The sequence below is a fragment of the Harpia harpyja genome, chromosome 2 (assembly GCF_026419915.1).
Source record: "Harpia harpyja isolate bHarHar1 chromosome 2, bHarHar1 primary haplotype, whole genome shotgun sequence".
Lineage (NCBI taxonomy): Eukaryota > Metazoa > Chordata > Aves > Accipitriformes > Accipitridae > Harpia > Harpia harpyja.
In genome coordinates this window covers 32,758,491-32,773,847 of record NC_068941.1, presented here as the reverse complement: position 1 = coordinate 32,773,847, position 15,357 = coordinate 32,758,491, and the positions used below count along the sequence as shown (strand labels likewise).

Here is a 15,357-nt window from a genome sequence, read left to right as displayed (position 1 = left end):
CGAGCCCCCCACCCCCACTCCCCCCAGTTTATATACTAGGCATGACATCACATGGTATGGAATATCCCTTTGGCCAGTTTGGATCAGCTGCCCTGGCTGTGTCCCCTCCCAACTTCTTGTGCCCCTCCAGCCTTCTTGTTGGCTGGGCACTAGAAGCTGAAAAATCTTTGACTTTAGACTAAACATTACTTAGCAACAACTGAAAACATCAGTGTGTTATCAACATTCTTCTCATACTTAACTCAAAAACACAGCACTATACCAGCTACTAGGAAGACAATTAACTCTATCCCAGCTGAAACCAGGACACCTTTCCAGCTATTTCAGGCCATTTGAAAACCAACAAACCTTGTGAGAAAAGCAAAGTAAATGATAAATCAGGGAAAAACATCTTCCCAGAGTTGTGAAGCATCTCAGTGTATTTAAAGGAAGGGATCTCGGTAGGGCCTGGGACAGCAGATACCTCAACCTTGAAATAAAAACTAGATGCACTAAATTATACTGTAAGCCTACAGAAGCTAGCCTGAATCTAAAGAAATTGCACTACATCGTTTTCCCATGTCTTTCTCGTAGCAAAGAACATTTAGACCAAAATTAACATAGCTATCACTGTATGTTACTTTGGCTTTATGGGTAGAGTCATATTTCAGGAATTATTGCTTAGCCCCTGTCAGAGGGCTCCCACATTCTTGCAGTGCCGTCAGCATATGCCCCTTCCAGGTACCATGAATATCACTACTTAATAAGGCACCACGCAAACACACCCTCTTTCAAGCAAAGCCAGGTTTCTCACAGAAGCGTAGAAACCCCACAGTCCTTGTTTTGCAACCATGAAATCATTCAGTCCAATAAAGTCTTCTGTTATAATGTGTATGCCTCCCTCTTTCATTTCTTTATTATTTACTGATGGAAGATGATCCAAGACCAGTGTTTCCCCAGAGCGCCGGCAGAATGCCGATGCCTACTGTAGGAGTGCCCCGAGGTGACCCGCCCGCTCCTAACAGCCATATTCTCTTATTTTTCAGACGGACTTGCGCGTGTCAAGGGCTGGACCCTGAAACTTGTGGTGCTTCATTTTCCTTTGGTTGCTCCTGGAGCATGTACTACAATGGTTGTAAGTTTGCCAGAAGCAAGATTCCAAGAAAGTTTAAGCTGATGGGGGATGACCCAAAAGAGGTTGGTGTCCATTTCTAAAATGAGCCTTATTTGCAAGGAAATGTTTTCTGTCACTCTGCAAATAGAGATACAGTACAAGAGACCAGGGACAAGAGCCCTGCCTGAATGGCATACATGTAGGGTAATTAAGTAACTGCCAGTCAAAACTGATTGATTCCAGTCACTGAGCCAGCTGAATTGACTGTCCAAATTCTGACAGCTGGTAAAATCCTTGAGACTTGAAGCCACGTTTGCAGGCTTTCACAATTAGAGGAGAGGGCATGGCCTGAATAATTGTTGCTGTATTAGGCCTGCAAGTGGGCATTCCCCAGTGGCAGAGTGGAAGGTTTACCAACTGATGGCACGTAACATTGTAACTGGGAACCAGAGCAGACCGCATGGAGACAAACTTGATGAAACTCTGAGATGACAATAGGAAGAAGAGGATAGGAAGACTCATTCTACATACAGTCCTGCCCCACTGAATGTTTCCAGACTGGGCTCTGTGTTACAGCAAACTGGCAACTGTTTAAAACAAGTCAGAGTAATAAAAAACCCATTGACCTTAGCCTGGGCACAAGATACCTCTGAAGTTATGACTGCAGTGACTGCTGGGCACCTCCAGCTAGTCATGTGTCTGGGAGGCTCCAATGGCCCAGTCTGTTTTGTGGCAAGCACATGCAAATTTAGCCCCTTGCTTGCGTACTGACGCAGAGGTCCACAGCTTTCACTGTATTCTGGTATCTTGCAACAAATCCAAGTATTTCTTTCACATGATCAGAGAGCCAGGTACTTCTGCATCCTATGGCCTGTGCTGAGAACAGCACACTATTTAGAATATCATCATAATTAACATACAGTTTTTCCTCCCCACTGCTCTTCTACAGCCCCAAGAATTATGGAATAGCTCTCCTTCAATCATTCTGTGGCACAAAGCCTCCTTTATCATAGCCTGCAATCCTAAACCCCCTAAATTTTCTAAGCTGGATACCTGGCCAGAGCCCACCAGGGCACTCTTCCAACTTGCATTTTTGGGTTTACTTCCCATGGAAGCCAGAGCTAGGCAGGGAAGATGGTGTTACCCTGCAGTCTTGTTCCCACACAAAGTCGGAGGCAGCCAAATCATACATGCAGAGCAGGGGCTGGGTCCCATAGCATAGACAGTTTATAGACAACACAAATAGGATCCTCACCAATAAAAACTAGAAGTAACACTTACAAATGGTAACCTACGGGCCATACAAAAGCTCCAAGTTCTGGCAGCAGCCACAACGTCACAGCAAAGTATTTTTGACAATTTCATAATATCATTTTGGAGTCCCAAATTAGGATATAGTTCCATAGCAGGAGATACAAATCCTTAATGCACCAAACACATGTCTGTCTCAAACAGGTTTTTCACAGCATTTCACACATTCCTAAAATATACAAACTCCTCAAAACAAGTATACCACTCCAGTATGCCACTGTTCTTATGCACTTGAAATTAAAAATAAGGGCCTCATATAAAGAAGGTTTTGAATTTGGGATTCTCATCCTGAGAGGATGGGGAACAACTTTGGAGTATGTTATTAGAGTACTTCATTTTTAGAGCGCCCTTCATTTTGAGAGTATGTACCTCTTATAGAAAAAAAGAAGCGTGGTCATTCCTACCTCTGTATCACCAACTACTAGACACATCCACAATTCTTCATTGCTTAAGAATTGGGAACTTTTTGAAGTCTGAAGTATTTAAATAATTTTAAATTGCTGCATGAAAAGATATTTCAGTGTGTTGAAGTGCTGCCATTGCAATGTGCAAAACCCTTGAATTAGCCAGATTTACTTGATGGACCATTCTGATAATACTTCTCTCATGCTTTCTGAAGAGTGTTATTTTCCCAAAACTCCAGTGGGGAAAATAATGAGGATCACCACACTTGGATCTAAAACATCTCCATGTTGAAGAATGTGATTCTTCTTAATATAAACCAAATTAAGATTCTAGTATGTGATGTCCTCTTGCAAGGCTCACACTACATTACTTTACTACTTCATTACTTTAAAGTCTGTGAAACAATAAAATTAAAAGGAGATTCACAACAGTTACTGTCTAAACAAGAATGATAACAGTCTAGGCCTTTACACAACTATCAGTGTATACATAACTGTGTAAAGACCCTAACTTCTTAGATCCCATACATACAGTATGGAAATGTCATTGAACTCTATTTCATCTCCTAACAGGAAGAAAAACTAGAATCCAATTTGCAGAATCTGTCAACCCTGATGGCACCTACCTACAAGAAGCTTGCACCTGATGCATATAACAACCAGGTATGCTGGGGAAAAAAAGGAACTGGAGCAGTCATCCAAATAACCTGATTTTTACCACACTTCCCAATGCTTCAACCTTGCACCAAACCATTATGTACATTTTGTGCCAGCATTCCTTTTACATCAGGATAAAGATGAATGGAAATGAACAATTCCACTTAAAATGCTTTGAAAAGTAAAGCTAGCAGAATTTGGTCCACTAAATAGAACTGATCTTTTCACCTACATCAACACTATAAAATTACTTCACACTTGAGCAGAACTCTTCAGCTCTACACACAAATTTCTAGATTTAGCATGATTCACCAGCCCAACTAGCAGAACAGCCATGAAGATGGTGTGAGATTGGCAACAGTGCTAGAAGGCAGTGTATCATATTGCACTCGAGTCCTGAAGCCACAGTTTCAGTTGTGCTCTCTCAAGTGGCAGATGAATTTAGTTTTCACCAAAGTAGCCATTACAAACATGCTTTTAAAGCAAAATTTCATATTTGAACACACTCAGCTCTGCATATGCACACAAGTGCCTGCACCAGCCCTCTTGCATGAGGGGATCGTGCGCATGCATTTTCTGTGAAGCAGTGTTCACAGATACTAGCACATTTGAAGCTTTTATGGGGTTACCAGTGTGGCTGTCTCTCATCTGCATTCCTTTACCAAACGTCTTTCAGATATTTGCATCAAAATTTGACAACATACCCCTTGCAAACGCATAACTGTTGGCCTTCATTTTTGTTACTCAGGTTCACTACCATTACAAACATTCACAGAACTTAAAGTCTCCAAACTATCAGCATCAGTGCAAACTATGACATCTTCTTTCTTTCCTGTTGACAGCATTATGCTATAGCAACCAGCGCAAAGCAGATTTTCAACTGTAATGGAAACAGTAAACTAACACAAAACTGTCCATTTTTATTTGCCGTAACACTCGCCCCTTTACTGCATATTTAGTAGAAACTAGACAGGGTAAGCAGATTCAGTACAGACTTACCCAATTTCACTTACCTGATCAGATAATGTTTGGAGACTTATTATGGAGGAAACTGTGGCCGTGTGCCCACTAGCTGTGGTTATCTGTCCAAATATCTGAGAGACATTCTGCAAGAGAAGAAAGGAGGAGGAAGAAGAAAAAATGAGGGGGTGGTGAACAATAAAATTGTTCTTTGCTTGGGCTGCTTTTCTTTTCCCACAAAAATTCACAAAAGAACTTTTCTCCATGTAAGCCGTGGTCCTGCCTGACACTCGTTGAAAATACATGCTTTTACAAGTTTCAATTTTTACCTTGTGTAATAAGGCGTGTGTATAGCTTGGCCAGTTTCAGGAGTTTCATGCAAACTTTGTATTTGTGGGGAAACCCTGATCAAGTTACTGTCAGTGGCTTTAAAGAGACAGGATCGAGGCCTAATTTGTATGGTATTGTAAAAGCTTCTAAAAGCAAATAGCCCTAAAACCAATCCCCCTTTGAATCCTGAAAAGAAATTCCAAATTCCCAGATTTATTCTAATCCAAGTCTGGATTGCTACTGGATTAAAATCTAGAATTGGAAATGGTCTGTTTTTCTAACTGGACCCAACAGATCATCTCAGAGAACAGTTGCACCAGTGTACTTTAAACAGACGATTATAGTCTGGCTAAAGTTTCAGACCACTCTCATTTAATTCCAAAGAAGTTTACATGTTTCAAGTTTTGTTCTGCTTTTATTTTCAGATTCCAGGGAAGTAAATATTCCAAATTTTAAAAATAAAGGTCTGCGAGCAAACTAGACATCTTTTTAGTGATCTTGGATCAAGACTTAGCAAAACTTCTAATTTCACCTCAACTTAAAATGGAATCCACTAAGTTCCATTAAGCGTAGATTTTTTTGCATTCACTTGAAAGGTGCAGGAATTTCAGCAAAGTATTTTACAAACATGGTTTCATTTTTAATTTTCTAAATAAAATATGAAACTGTCATTTGCCTAAGGCTTGATCTTCCACTGCAAAATCCTTTCTTCTTGTGTAAGGTTTATTGTTGCATTATCAACTCTTTGTAAAGCTCGTTAATAATGAGTGCATGGGTAGAAAGTACTGTCTTGACTGAACTGTCTCTCTTTTTGGTCAGGGGTCAGAATTGTACTTAAGCTAATGAAATACACATTGAGCGTGCCAAAATATTACAGATCAAAAAGCAGATTATTATTTTTCATGAAGTCATTCTGAAGTCAGTTTTCTAAAGCTATTTTCCCTCAATAGCTTGCTATATTTCCAGTCTACACAAACATATCACTCTTACAGTGCCAGATGCTGAAACCATGCACTGCATTTATCACGTAAAAACACCAACCACTGGCAGAGAATCAAAAGTAATACGCAAGGAAAAGCATTATTGGCCAATTTCACAATCACGCCAGAGACAGAAAGGGAACAAAGCAGCAAGGAACAAAGTATGGATACGAAATTGCCATCAAATTGCTTGATTTTATTTGTCTTCAAGATCTGTATGTTGCTACCTCCAAGATGTTAGGAGGCTTGCATGTTGTCACAGCAGAGCATTCAGTGCTAATCCTGTGTGCTGGAGCATCCAGCTCAGTTGCAGTGATACCTGTCATCTCTTTCCAGATCGAGTATGAACACAGAGCACCTGAGTGTCGTCTGGGTTTAAAAGAAGGTCGCCCATTCTCAGGGGTCACTGCCTGCCTGGATTTTTGCGCTCATGCTCACAGAGACTTGCACAATATGCAGAACGGGAGTACACTGGTAAGTCCATGATCCATATAGCTGCCTTACTCCAGCACTAATTTCATATATATAATTCATTATCTCCTGACTGTTTAAATTTGTACTTGCATAATGCAGATTGCTAAAAAAAGAAACATTAAGCAGTAATTGAGCTAACTTATTACCCCCTACACAATTTTTCATTCAAATGAATGAGACTTATGGTGTATTAAAGAAAGGTTTAGTATAGAACTGGTAAAAGAGAAACCATGGAGGCAAAGGAAGGAAGGTCCCAGCAGGGCTGAAATGCCTGTTTCAGTGTTCCTGGAACAAAATGGTTTATATATTCCTCTTGAAACACTTTTTTTTCTAACAACTTTGGATTATATCTTCTAATAAAGTAAAAATGGAAACAAAGCACTTCTTTCTGGGATAGAGTTTTGGAAGTTGTGGATTTCATTCCTGCATGGGATGAGCAGAAAGTCTGCAATCCTTGACATCCTTTGTATTGTATATGCACGCTTTACTCTCTTCAGTTCTGATCTCTAGCATGTACAGCAAAGGTTCTGTAGAAGATACCAGAAAAGCAAGCTGGTTTTCAACATGTATTGGATTATTTCTGTCTCCTGCCTACTCTCTCTGTGACAATACAGTTGGGGTAAACATGAGAAAGAATAATCTTCCATCTTGAATAATCATCATGGCTGTAATTTGAAGCAACTACGTAGATTCACAGTGCCTCTCTTAGTACGACTAAAGACAGTATCTACTTTTTTAATACCAACTAAATTTTTCCTATTCCCAGGGTCTGACTTAATTGACAAGTCAACCACCACCAATACAATATATATTTCTAGCTGAGCTTTCTTCCTAAAACTGGCTGATGCAATGATTTTGCTACAGAATATGTCTGTATCAGCATCTTTTTCCACTGAGATGCTTGCAATACCTGTTTTAGCTGGAGCTAACACAATGAGCATGCTGCGTGACACAACAGTAACTTCCTTAAATCTTGTTATTAACGTTACAGTGACTTGCTCCTTTGCAAAGTCCTGGAAGTTGCCATTGTAAGGGGGTGTGAAATACAATGGCAGTATATTATATTGCACACTATTTCTAACAGGTAGCTAGCTAATGTATTACACTGAAAAAATCTTCAGGTGAGTACAAAGTCCCAGGTTCTACTGTTTTAGCTCTCTGGCCACGGTACAATGGATCACACAGTTTATTTCACATTAGGGTAATCCCTAACTATGCTGTTCATTTCAGCACAAGTACAAGAAATAGATACATATACCTTCTGTTTCTATTAACACTGTCCAACAGAGCAATGGAAGAAATGAAATTGCAGGCTTGTTGTGATATGCATAAATAGCACAGAAACTTACAAATAGCTTGCCAGATGCCAACGCCAACAGTGGCAGGGCAAGGTAAAATGCAGAGGCTAGTATTCCAGATCTCCTCTTCTCAGACTGGTTTGAGAGAGTTACTCTAACACACCTTTCCGACAGGTTTGCACACTAACTAGAGAAGACAATCGTGAAATTGGCCAAACACCAGAAGATGAGCAGCTCCACGTGCTCCCGTTATACAAAGTCTCTGATGTGGATGAGTTCGGAAGCACTGAAGGCCAGGAGGAGAAGAAGAGGAATGGCAGCATCCAGGTCCTTACCTCCTTTCGCCGAAAAGTAAGGATGTTAGCAGAGCCCGTTAAGACGTGTCGGCAAAGGAAGCTAGAAGCAAAGAAGGCAGCTGCAGAAAAGCTTTCCTCCTTGGAGAATGGGTCTAGCAAAGCTGAAAGAGAGAAGTCTGCTGCAGCACGCAACAAGCAAGGCAACTCTGAGGCGGCAAGTCATGCAAAGCAGCTAGCAGGTAAACACATGAATCTGATCGGGATCTTTATCAACAGTGGTAAGCTTCCTAGAAATCAGGGCTATTTATAATGAGTCTCAAGAAAACCATTATTCTCAGCCCAAGAACATTTTAAAGTAAAAAGGAAAGAGAACTCTTGAAAGTAAATATCAATATTGTGTATTTATCAATACTAGAGTTCCAAATTGTGGTTGACTCTGGAGAAGCAAAAAAAAAAAAAAGGTGTATGAGAAATCCTTTATTGTTGGATAGTTAACACCTGTAGAAATCTGGTACTTTTGCAAACTCTGCTTGCCATCCAGTGTATTGTAAAGTACCTTTAAAAGACTAGTAATGCCAGAAGCCTTGAAGAGAAGTGTGTGATGCTGCTGCCAAAGAAAGAATGACCTACACATCACTCACTGTCTGCCACTGTTACAGAGAACCTCCTAATTTGAGGGGATTCAAGCCTAACCTCTTTACCACTATTTATACTCTCTGCTTCAAGACCAAAAGCAGAGCAGGTTTTTCCATGGTGGAGTATGAGTTTAAAAATCCACTTAACAATCCCTGGCAGTCTTCATCAGTAGATTTGAGAGTCCTGAGCAAACCAGTTCATCATGACTATTTTATTGTTACAGCAACTTTCTCAGAGAGGAAAAAAGCAATATGTCCAAGGCCACTCAGAAGGTCACTGAAATACCTATGAATAGAAGTCAGCTGTCCCATGACCCAGGCTAGGGTTGTAACCATTAAATGATGCCATTTCACTTTAATGAATAATGGTTTTGCTCTTATGTCTTCAGTTAATCTCACTTGTTACTGAACTGTTCTCTCAGTGAATGTCACCGTTAGTTTTTTACATAAAGCTAGGGATATTTTTTTGAGACAGTCATATTAATATAGATGAGAAGAATTATTTATTCTTGGGGAGAAGAAGGTCACCTTGTGCACGGCTGTTTGGGAGCACTTTGATGCTCCATTTCATGGGCTACTTAAATGATGATTCAACTCTTTGGATTTTGTGCATGTGACTCTGAACAGATTGCACTGTCCTCTTTTTCCCCGTTGCCACTAGCATCTGATCTCACTGGCTACACGCCAAAAAGGATGAGTAGCCTTAGTATTTATTCAGCTTCTTAAAGGATGGTATTTGAGATATGAGAAAGGGAGCCTCTGTTAACATATCATATGATACATATCTATGAAATTTCTAAGAAAAGTGTATCATGAAAAGTCTATAAAGTATGTAGTTTGTTGGTTTTTTCTTTTAAAAAAATGCTTGTTTGTTGTATGTTTTTTTTTATTTTCACATCTACAGATCTTTTACGTCTTTCAGGACCAGCCACACAACAACAACATCAGCAGCAACATCCACAGCGCACTCTCCCTAACAACGCTCAGTCAAATCCTATTAACTCTTACTCGGGTTCAGGTTCTGCAAATCTCTATGTAAGGTTGCCTAATCCAGCCAATGCTTATCCAAGCTCTTCATACACTTCAGATCCCTATGGAGGGTCCAGTCCCATGAACCTCTATACAACCTCATCACAGCCTGTGGGGTCTTATTTGAATTCTTCCAGTCCCATGAACCCTTATTCAGGATCATTAAGTCAAAATAACCAATATCCACCCTACCAATGCAATGGAAACATACCTATGGACAACTGCTCCTCTTACTTGAGCTCTTACCCTTCCCAGCATCAGCACATGGACTTGTATAGTTGCCAGAGCCAAGACCATATGTCTAAACTAAGTCTACCACCCATTCAAACATTATACCAGCATAGGTTTGGGAATAGCCAGAGTTTTGGTCCCAAGTACTTGAATTATGGAAACCAAAATATGCAGGTAGACTCCTTCAGTAATTGCACCATTAGACCAAATGTACACCACGTAGGGTCTTTTTCCTCTTACTCCACCCATGAGGCTGATGGCCATTTTATGGAGGTTGCCTCAAGGTTAAAATCTAATCTGAGTAATCCAAGCCTGGATTATGCCTCCATGAGTAAAAACAGTGAACATCATCACATGCAACCCCCTCCACACTTAGCACACGACTACCATTCTGCTCCGAGTATGTTTAGTGGTCCTCCTAATTCATTGCATCTCCAAAATAAGGATAGTGAAATGATTTCACATGCAGTTAATGGTTTGTCTAACATGCTTCCAGGTCAAAACCATGATAGGACTACTCCCCAGGGTGGTTTAGATAAAACTGATGTGCTGAATCCAGAAAAAGCAGAGGATCCCGACGAAGTCTGGTCAGATAGTGAGCAGAGCTTTCTGGATCCAGAAATTGGAGGAGTGGCAGTTGCTCCATCTCATGGGTCAATTCTTATAGAGTGCGCAAAACGTGAGCTCCACGCAACAACTCCCTTAAAAAATCCCAACAGGAACCATCCCACCAGAATATCCCTTGTCTTTTACCAGCACAAGAGTATGAATGAGCCAAAACATGGTCTGGCTCTGTGGGAGGCAAAGATGGCTGAGAAGGCAAGAGAGAAAGAAGAGGAATGTGAAAAGTACGGTCCAGACTATGTGCCTCAGAAATCTTACGGCAAAAAAGCAAAGCGGGAGCCTGCTGAGCCACACGAACCCTCTGAGCCAACGTACGTGCGCTTCATCAAGTCTCTTGCACAAAGGACACTGTCGGTCACCACAGACTCCACAGTAACTACATCTCCATATGCCTTTACACGGGTTACAGGGCCTTACAACCGATATATCTAACTTCACATCTTTGTTGGTTACCTCATTTGAAAAAACACCTTGTCAGTAGGGTAGTTCTTCTTTAGGTTTTGGGGAAGGCAAGGGTGGAGAAGAAACAGTGTTTTTAGGAAATTCATCAGTGGAAAAAACCTCAGCACACCAGCATAAAGAGGTAATCTCACTAGCGCACTTATTTTCCACTGATTTTTAAGTGGTCACAGATGGCACGTAGGAAACAAGACCAAAGCATCCTATGCAAAAACAAAAACAAAACAAAGAAGCGTTTCACAATTTACATTTGAAAACACTGGCTCCATTACTGAAAGAGATAATCTGCAAATGGATTTTTTTTTTCTTACAGTTTTGCACATCTGTGGCCACTTTTAATGTCATCAAGTTTGCATAGTCATGGAACAGGAGCAAAAAAAAAAAACCCTAAAAAATAATACTGTAGTATTACAACTGCAGGAATCTTAAAATAACATCTGGTGCTGAATCTATGATGTACTGAAATACTGGAATTATGGCTTTTTAACATGCAGTTTTTACTGTAATCTTATTAGTCTATTGATTTTATTTAACAAAGTAGATAAGTATAAAACTTAATGAATAGACAGCAAAACACTGAATTTGTTTGGATATTCTAAAACCATGGTGCTATCTAAGAGAATGGTGTCTTTATTTTAACAGTCGAACAGTTAATGCCTTTATAACAAAATGTCAATGATGTAGTCAAGTGTTCTTCAACAACAGGGAGGACCTTTTCATTCATGTATGTATTGAATTTACCTGGTGTTAAAATAAGCTTACTTTTTAACATATGGGAATTACAAAGACCTCTGGATTTTGCTCATCCAGTCAAGTCCTAGAAAAGGACAATAAAATATATAGAGAGATATTTTTTTTTAAATAGTGTTTCAAAAGCACTTTGTCTACCTAAGCTTGGCAACTTGAACAATGCTAAGGTACTAAGACATTAAAAAAAAAAAAAAAGAGTTTACTTTGATTTTAAAATGCAAAGATAATTTTTTTAAACTAAAAAAGCTTTTAAATACTTTTGTTTTAGCCATGCATCTGCTAGTGGGCTACATATCCATTTTTAATACAGTCAGTTATGGTAATAATGGGACTTACTGGATATAAGGGAATACTTTAGTACACAAAACACATGTTTTTCTGGTGCTCATCTCACACAGCTATACTGTAAACTGTTTTCTACAATTATTATGACAAGTTCATTGCTCAAATATGTACAGTTTTAAGGAAAGAATTTTATATTAACCACAGGTAATAATTAGCAGCATGCGACAGACTACAACTAGTTAGCTTGGGCTTCTGCTGTTTTTAAAGATCTGTATGCTCTTCAAACATTGAATGGCAGATTGCTTTTGTGTTGATAATTATGTACATTGTGGTGTAAGTCATTTCTCGGTGCAAGTGTCCTCTTTTCCAGGAAGATTGAGCAGACCGATGCCTACACAAGATGAATGAAACAGGGTTAGTTCTGTGTGATTCCGTTGATTAAATAGAAAAAAAAAAAAATAGGCAGCTGGCTTGCTGTGGTGGTTTTAAATCATTAATTTCTATTAAAAAAAAAAAGCAGGAGAGTTGTATAGTAAATTAAATTGTAAACAAAACTTTTTTTAAACGCAATGCTTTAGTATTTTAGTACTGTAAAAATATTAAATCTATATATATTTGGGTTTTGAGCTGAATTCACATCATGGTGCTACTCAGCCTGCTACGAATATATCATAATGTGAGCTAAAAATACATTAAAAGGTTTGAGTGATGTTCCTACTTGTCATATACCTCAACACTAGTTTGGCAATAGGATATTGAACTGAGTGTGAAAGTTTATATATTGTATACCATCTTTTTCCCCCAATAGCCTTTGAAAAAAACAAACAAAAAAAAAACAAAACAAAAAAAAACTCTCAATACTTGACATTTTAGCAAGTATAACTTGAACTTCAACTTTTTTTTTTTTTTGGTTCTAAAAATTCAGGGATATTTCAGCTCATGTTCTCCTATGCCAACGTGTCACCTGTGTGTATGTAAAGCTGTTGTAGGTTAAATATATTATTCTTGGGTTTTTTGTTTTGTTTTGGTTTTTTTTTTTCAGGGATTTAATGCTTTTCTTTTGAATCCCTTCTCTAATTTTTCTTGTACATGTACTGATGTAACTAAAACTAATTTTGTAAATTTGTTAGCTCTTTTTATTGTAATGAAAGTGTTTAAGAGATTTAGAATGTTTTGCCTGTTTCAAACGAATAAACAAAAAGAAAGTAGAATGCACTGAGCTGATTAAAGGGAAAAATGTAAGGCAGGGGTTTGGCAAGTGACTGTTTGCTAGAGTTGTTCAAGTCACTCTCTAAACAAGGCTTCTTGGATACTGTAATGAATAAAATAAAATATAGAAAGGTACAGTCTGTACAAGGGCTTCCCTAAACATGCAAACCTCCATGTCCCAGATATATCTTGTGCAATATACTGTAAGACTAAGTTTGGTCGGAAGAAATTTTATCTAACAGAATCACAACCTAACTTGAGAAAAATCAAAGGAGGCCTTTGGGTTTAATGGTCAAATATTTATTATGGCAATTTTGTTTTTTAATTCTCAGTCTGTGACTTTTCCCACTGCATTGAAACAAAAGTTTCGCCTTTTTTAAAAAAAAAAAAAATTATGGTTATATGTCAGATTAATTAAATCATTATAAATCTTCATCTTTTGGTGATTTTTTTTTTAAAGTCCTATATTATTCATGTAATCCATAGTAGATGTTTGGTTAAAATGCCGTGCACCGTCATTTGCCAAACTGCTGGCAGCAGGAGCAGGAAGCTTAGTTGGTGAATCAGTTTTGTATTGTAAATACCCAAACTGTAATTTTTGGTGTACAGAACCCTGCCTCAGTTGGAACGAATGACAAAGCAGACATAAAATTGCTTGTATAGGATTATCAGGTTGACTATAGCCATACTTGAAGATGCTTCTGAGTGGTGTCAACTTTACTTGAATGAATTTTTCATCTTGATTGACGCACAGTGGTATAAAGTTCACTTCTAAAGCTAGTGGTTAACTTGTGTAGGAAACTTTAGCAGTTTGACACTAAGGTAATGAACTTCTGTGTGCATTTTCTATGCTTATGTTCTACATTTTTTTTTTTTTTTAACTTTAGTTTCATTCATTTTCATGAAATGTTTGGTATGTCTATAAAAAAGAATCTGAGGATGGTTATAAATACTGTAAGTATTGTAATGTAATGCAGGTTATTTGAAAGCTGTTTATTATTATATCATTCCTGATAACGCTGAGATGTGGGTGTTTTTAATAAAATTTATATTTATTTAATGCACTCTAAGTCTGTCTTGGCAGAAACTTGTCTTTCCCTGTCTCTAACAACAAAGCCAGCACAGTGAAATGTGGCCTGTGGTACCAGCCACAGGTCAAGAGCCTCAGGGGAACCAGACAACCGTTACAGGGCCAGGGAAACTGCTAGCCTGAGGAACTTAAATCTGAAACTGTGTTATGAGAAACAGAGGAAGTTGCATTGAATTTCTAAGCTGCTGAAATACGCATCGACTGACATACCAGGAGAACCCAAACTTTTCAATGAAGCAGGCCCACACACCCACACAGGTTTAGCCCACCTCCATCTTCCGTGACTCAAGCATCACGCTCAAATGAAGTGCATCACTAGGGACTTCAAAACAGGAGATCTAGACATCCCATATATTCCTAGCTCAGCTTTGACTCTTGCCTCTAATGGGTTGGGACACTAGCTACCTAGCACAGGCTAATGCTCAATAAAATCCGTGTTTACAGTGAAGGAGGGAGGCATTTTTATGGGCAGGAAGAGGGTGTAGAGCATCATGGCTGGTTTCCTACTGGTGTTTGTGGACACAGATAAACATGGTATATTCAGTGTCGGAATTTCCTCACTGCTTGAGTAACAGCCACAAATCCACACCTGGCAGAGGCAGGACAAGGGGCACTCTAGGGGTTCATTGGTTTGTTTGGGGTATTTATCTCTACCTGTTTATGCATTTTTCAGTTGATTTCAAATTACTCCCAAATGGTGGGATGCTCCAACAGATTGTATTATTGCGCCAGGGGAGGTTTAGATTCGATATCAGGAAAAATTTCTTCACTGAAAGGGTTGTCAAGCAGTGGAACAGGCTGCCCAGGGAAGTGGTCGAGTCACCATCCCTGGAGCTATTTTGAAGATGTGTAGATGTGGCACTTAGTGACATGGTTTAGTGGTGGACTTGACAGTGTTATGTTTACGGTTGGACTTGATGACCTTAAGAGTCTTTTCCAACCTAAATGATTCTATGATTAAGAAAAAACAAGATTATAAAAGCCTAAAACCTCATGTATAATCTAAATCACATGTAATCTAGAGAAAAGCAGAAGCACTAAGAAAGTGTCTGAATCAATACCAGGACATACATTCTTGCAGACATCAGAAAAAAGCTTGTTTTCATGGTCCCTGCTTTTACCTTCAAGGGATATCAGGACTGAATCCTGAAATATTCTCTTCTTTGGGAAGAGACAGAAATTGCTCTCTCTCCGCAGCTGCAAAATGTTTCCGCAACAATTGTATATGAAAGCTTTTCAAGG

General features: G+C 39.0%; 1 protein-coding gene across 1 annotated transcript in view; it reads left to right on the top strand.

Annotated features, from left to right (window-relative positions):
* TET2 (tet methylcytosine dioxygenase 2) overlaps positions 1-14,095 on the top strand; it is a 75,446-nt gene extending 61,351 nt beyond the window's left edge. Inside the window, exons 6-10 of the mRNA XM_052775135.1 lie at positions 1,026-1,176; positions 3,382-3,471; positions 6,072-6,209; positions 7,682-8,042; positions 9,343-14,095. Of these exons, the coding sequence (XP_052631095.1) occupies positions 1,026-1,176; positions 3,382-3,471; positions 6,072-6,209; positions 7,682-8,042; positions 9,343-10,754 (2,152 nt within the window). The 3' untranslated portion in view covers positions 10,755-14,095. The remainder of the gene's footprint in view (positions 1-1,025; positions 1,177-3,381; positions 3,472-6,071; positions 6,210-7,681; positions 8,043-9,342) is intronic.
* The last annotated feature ends 1,262 nt before the right edge of the window (positions 14,096-15,357 follow it).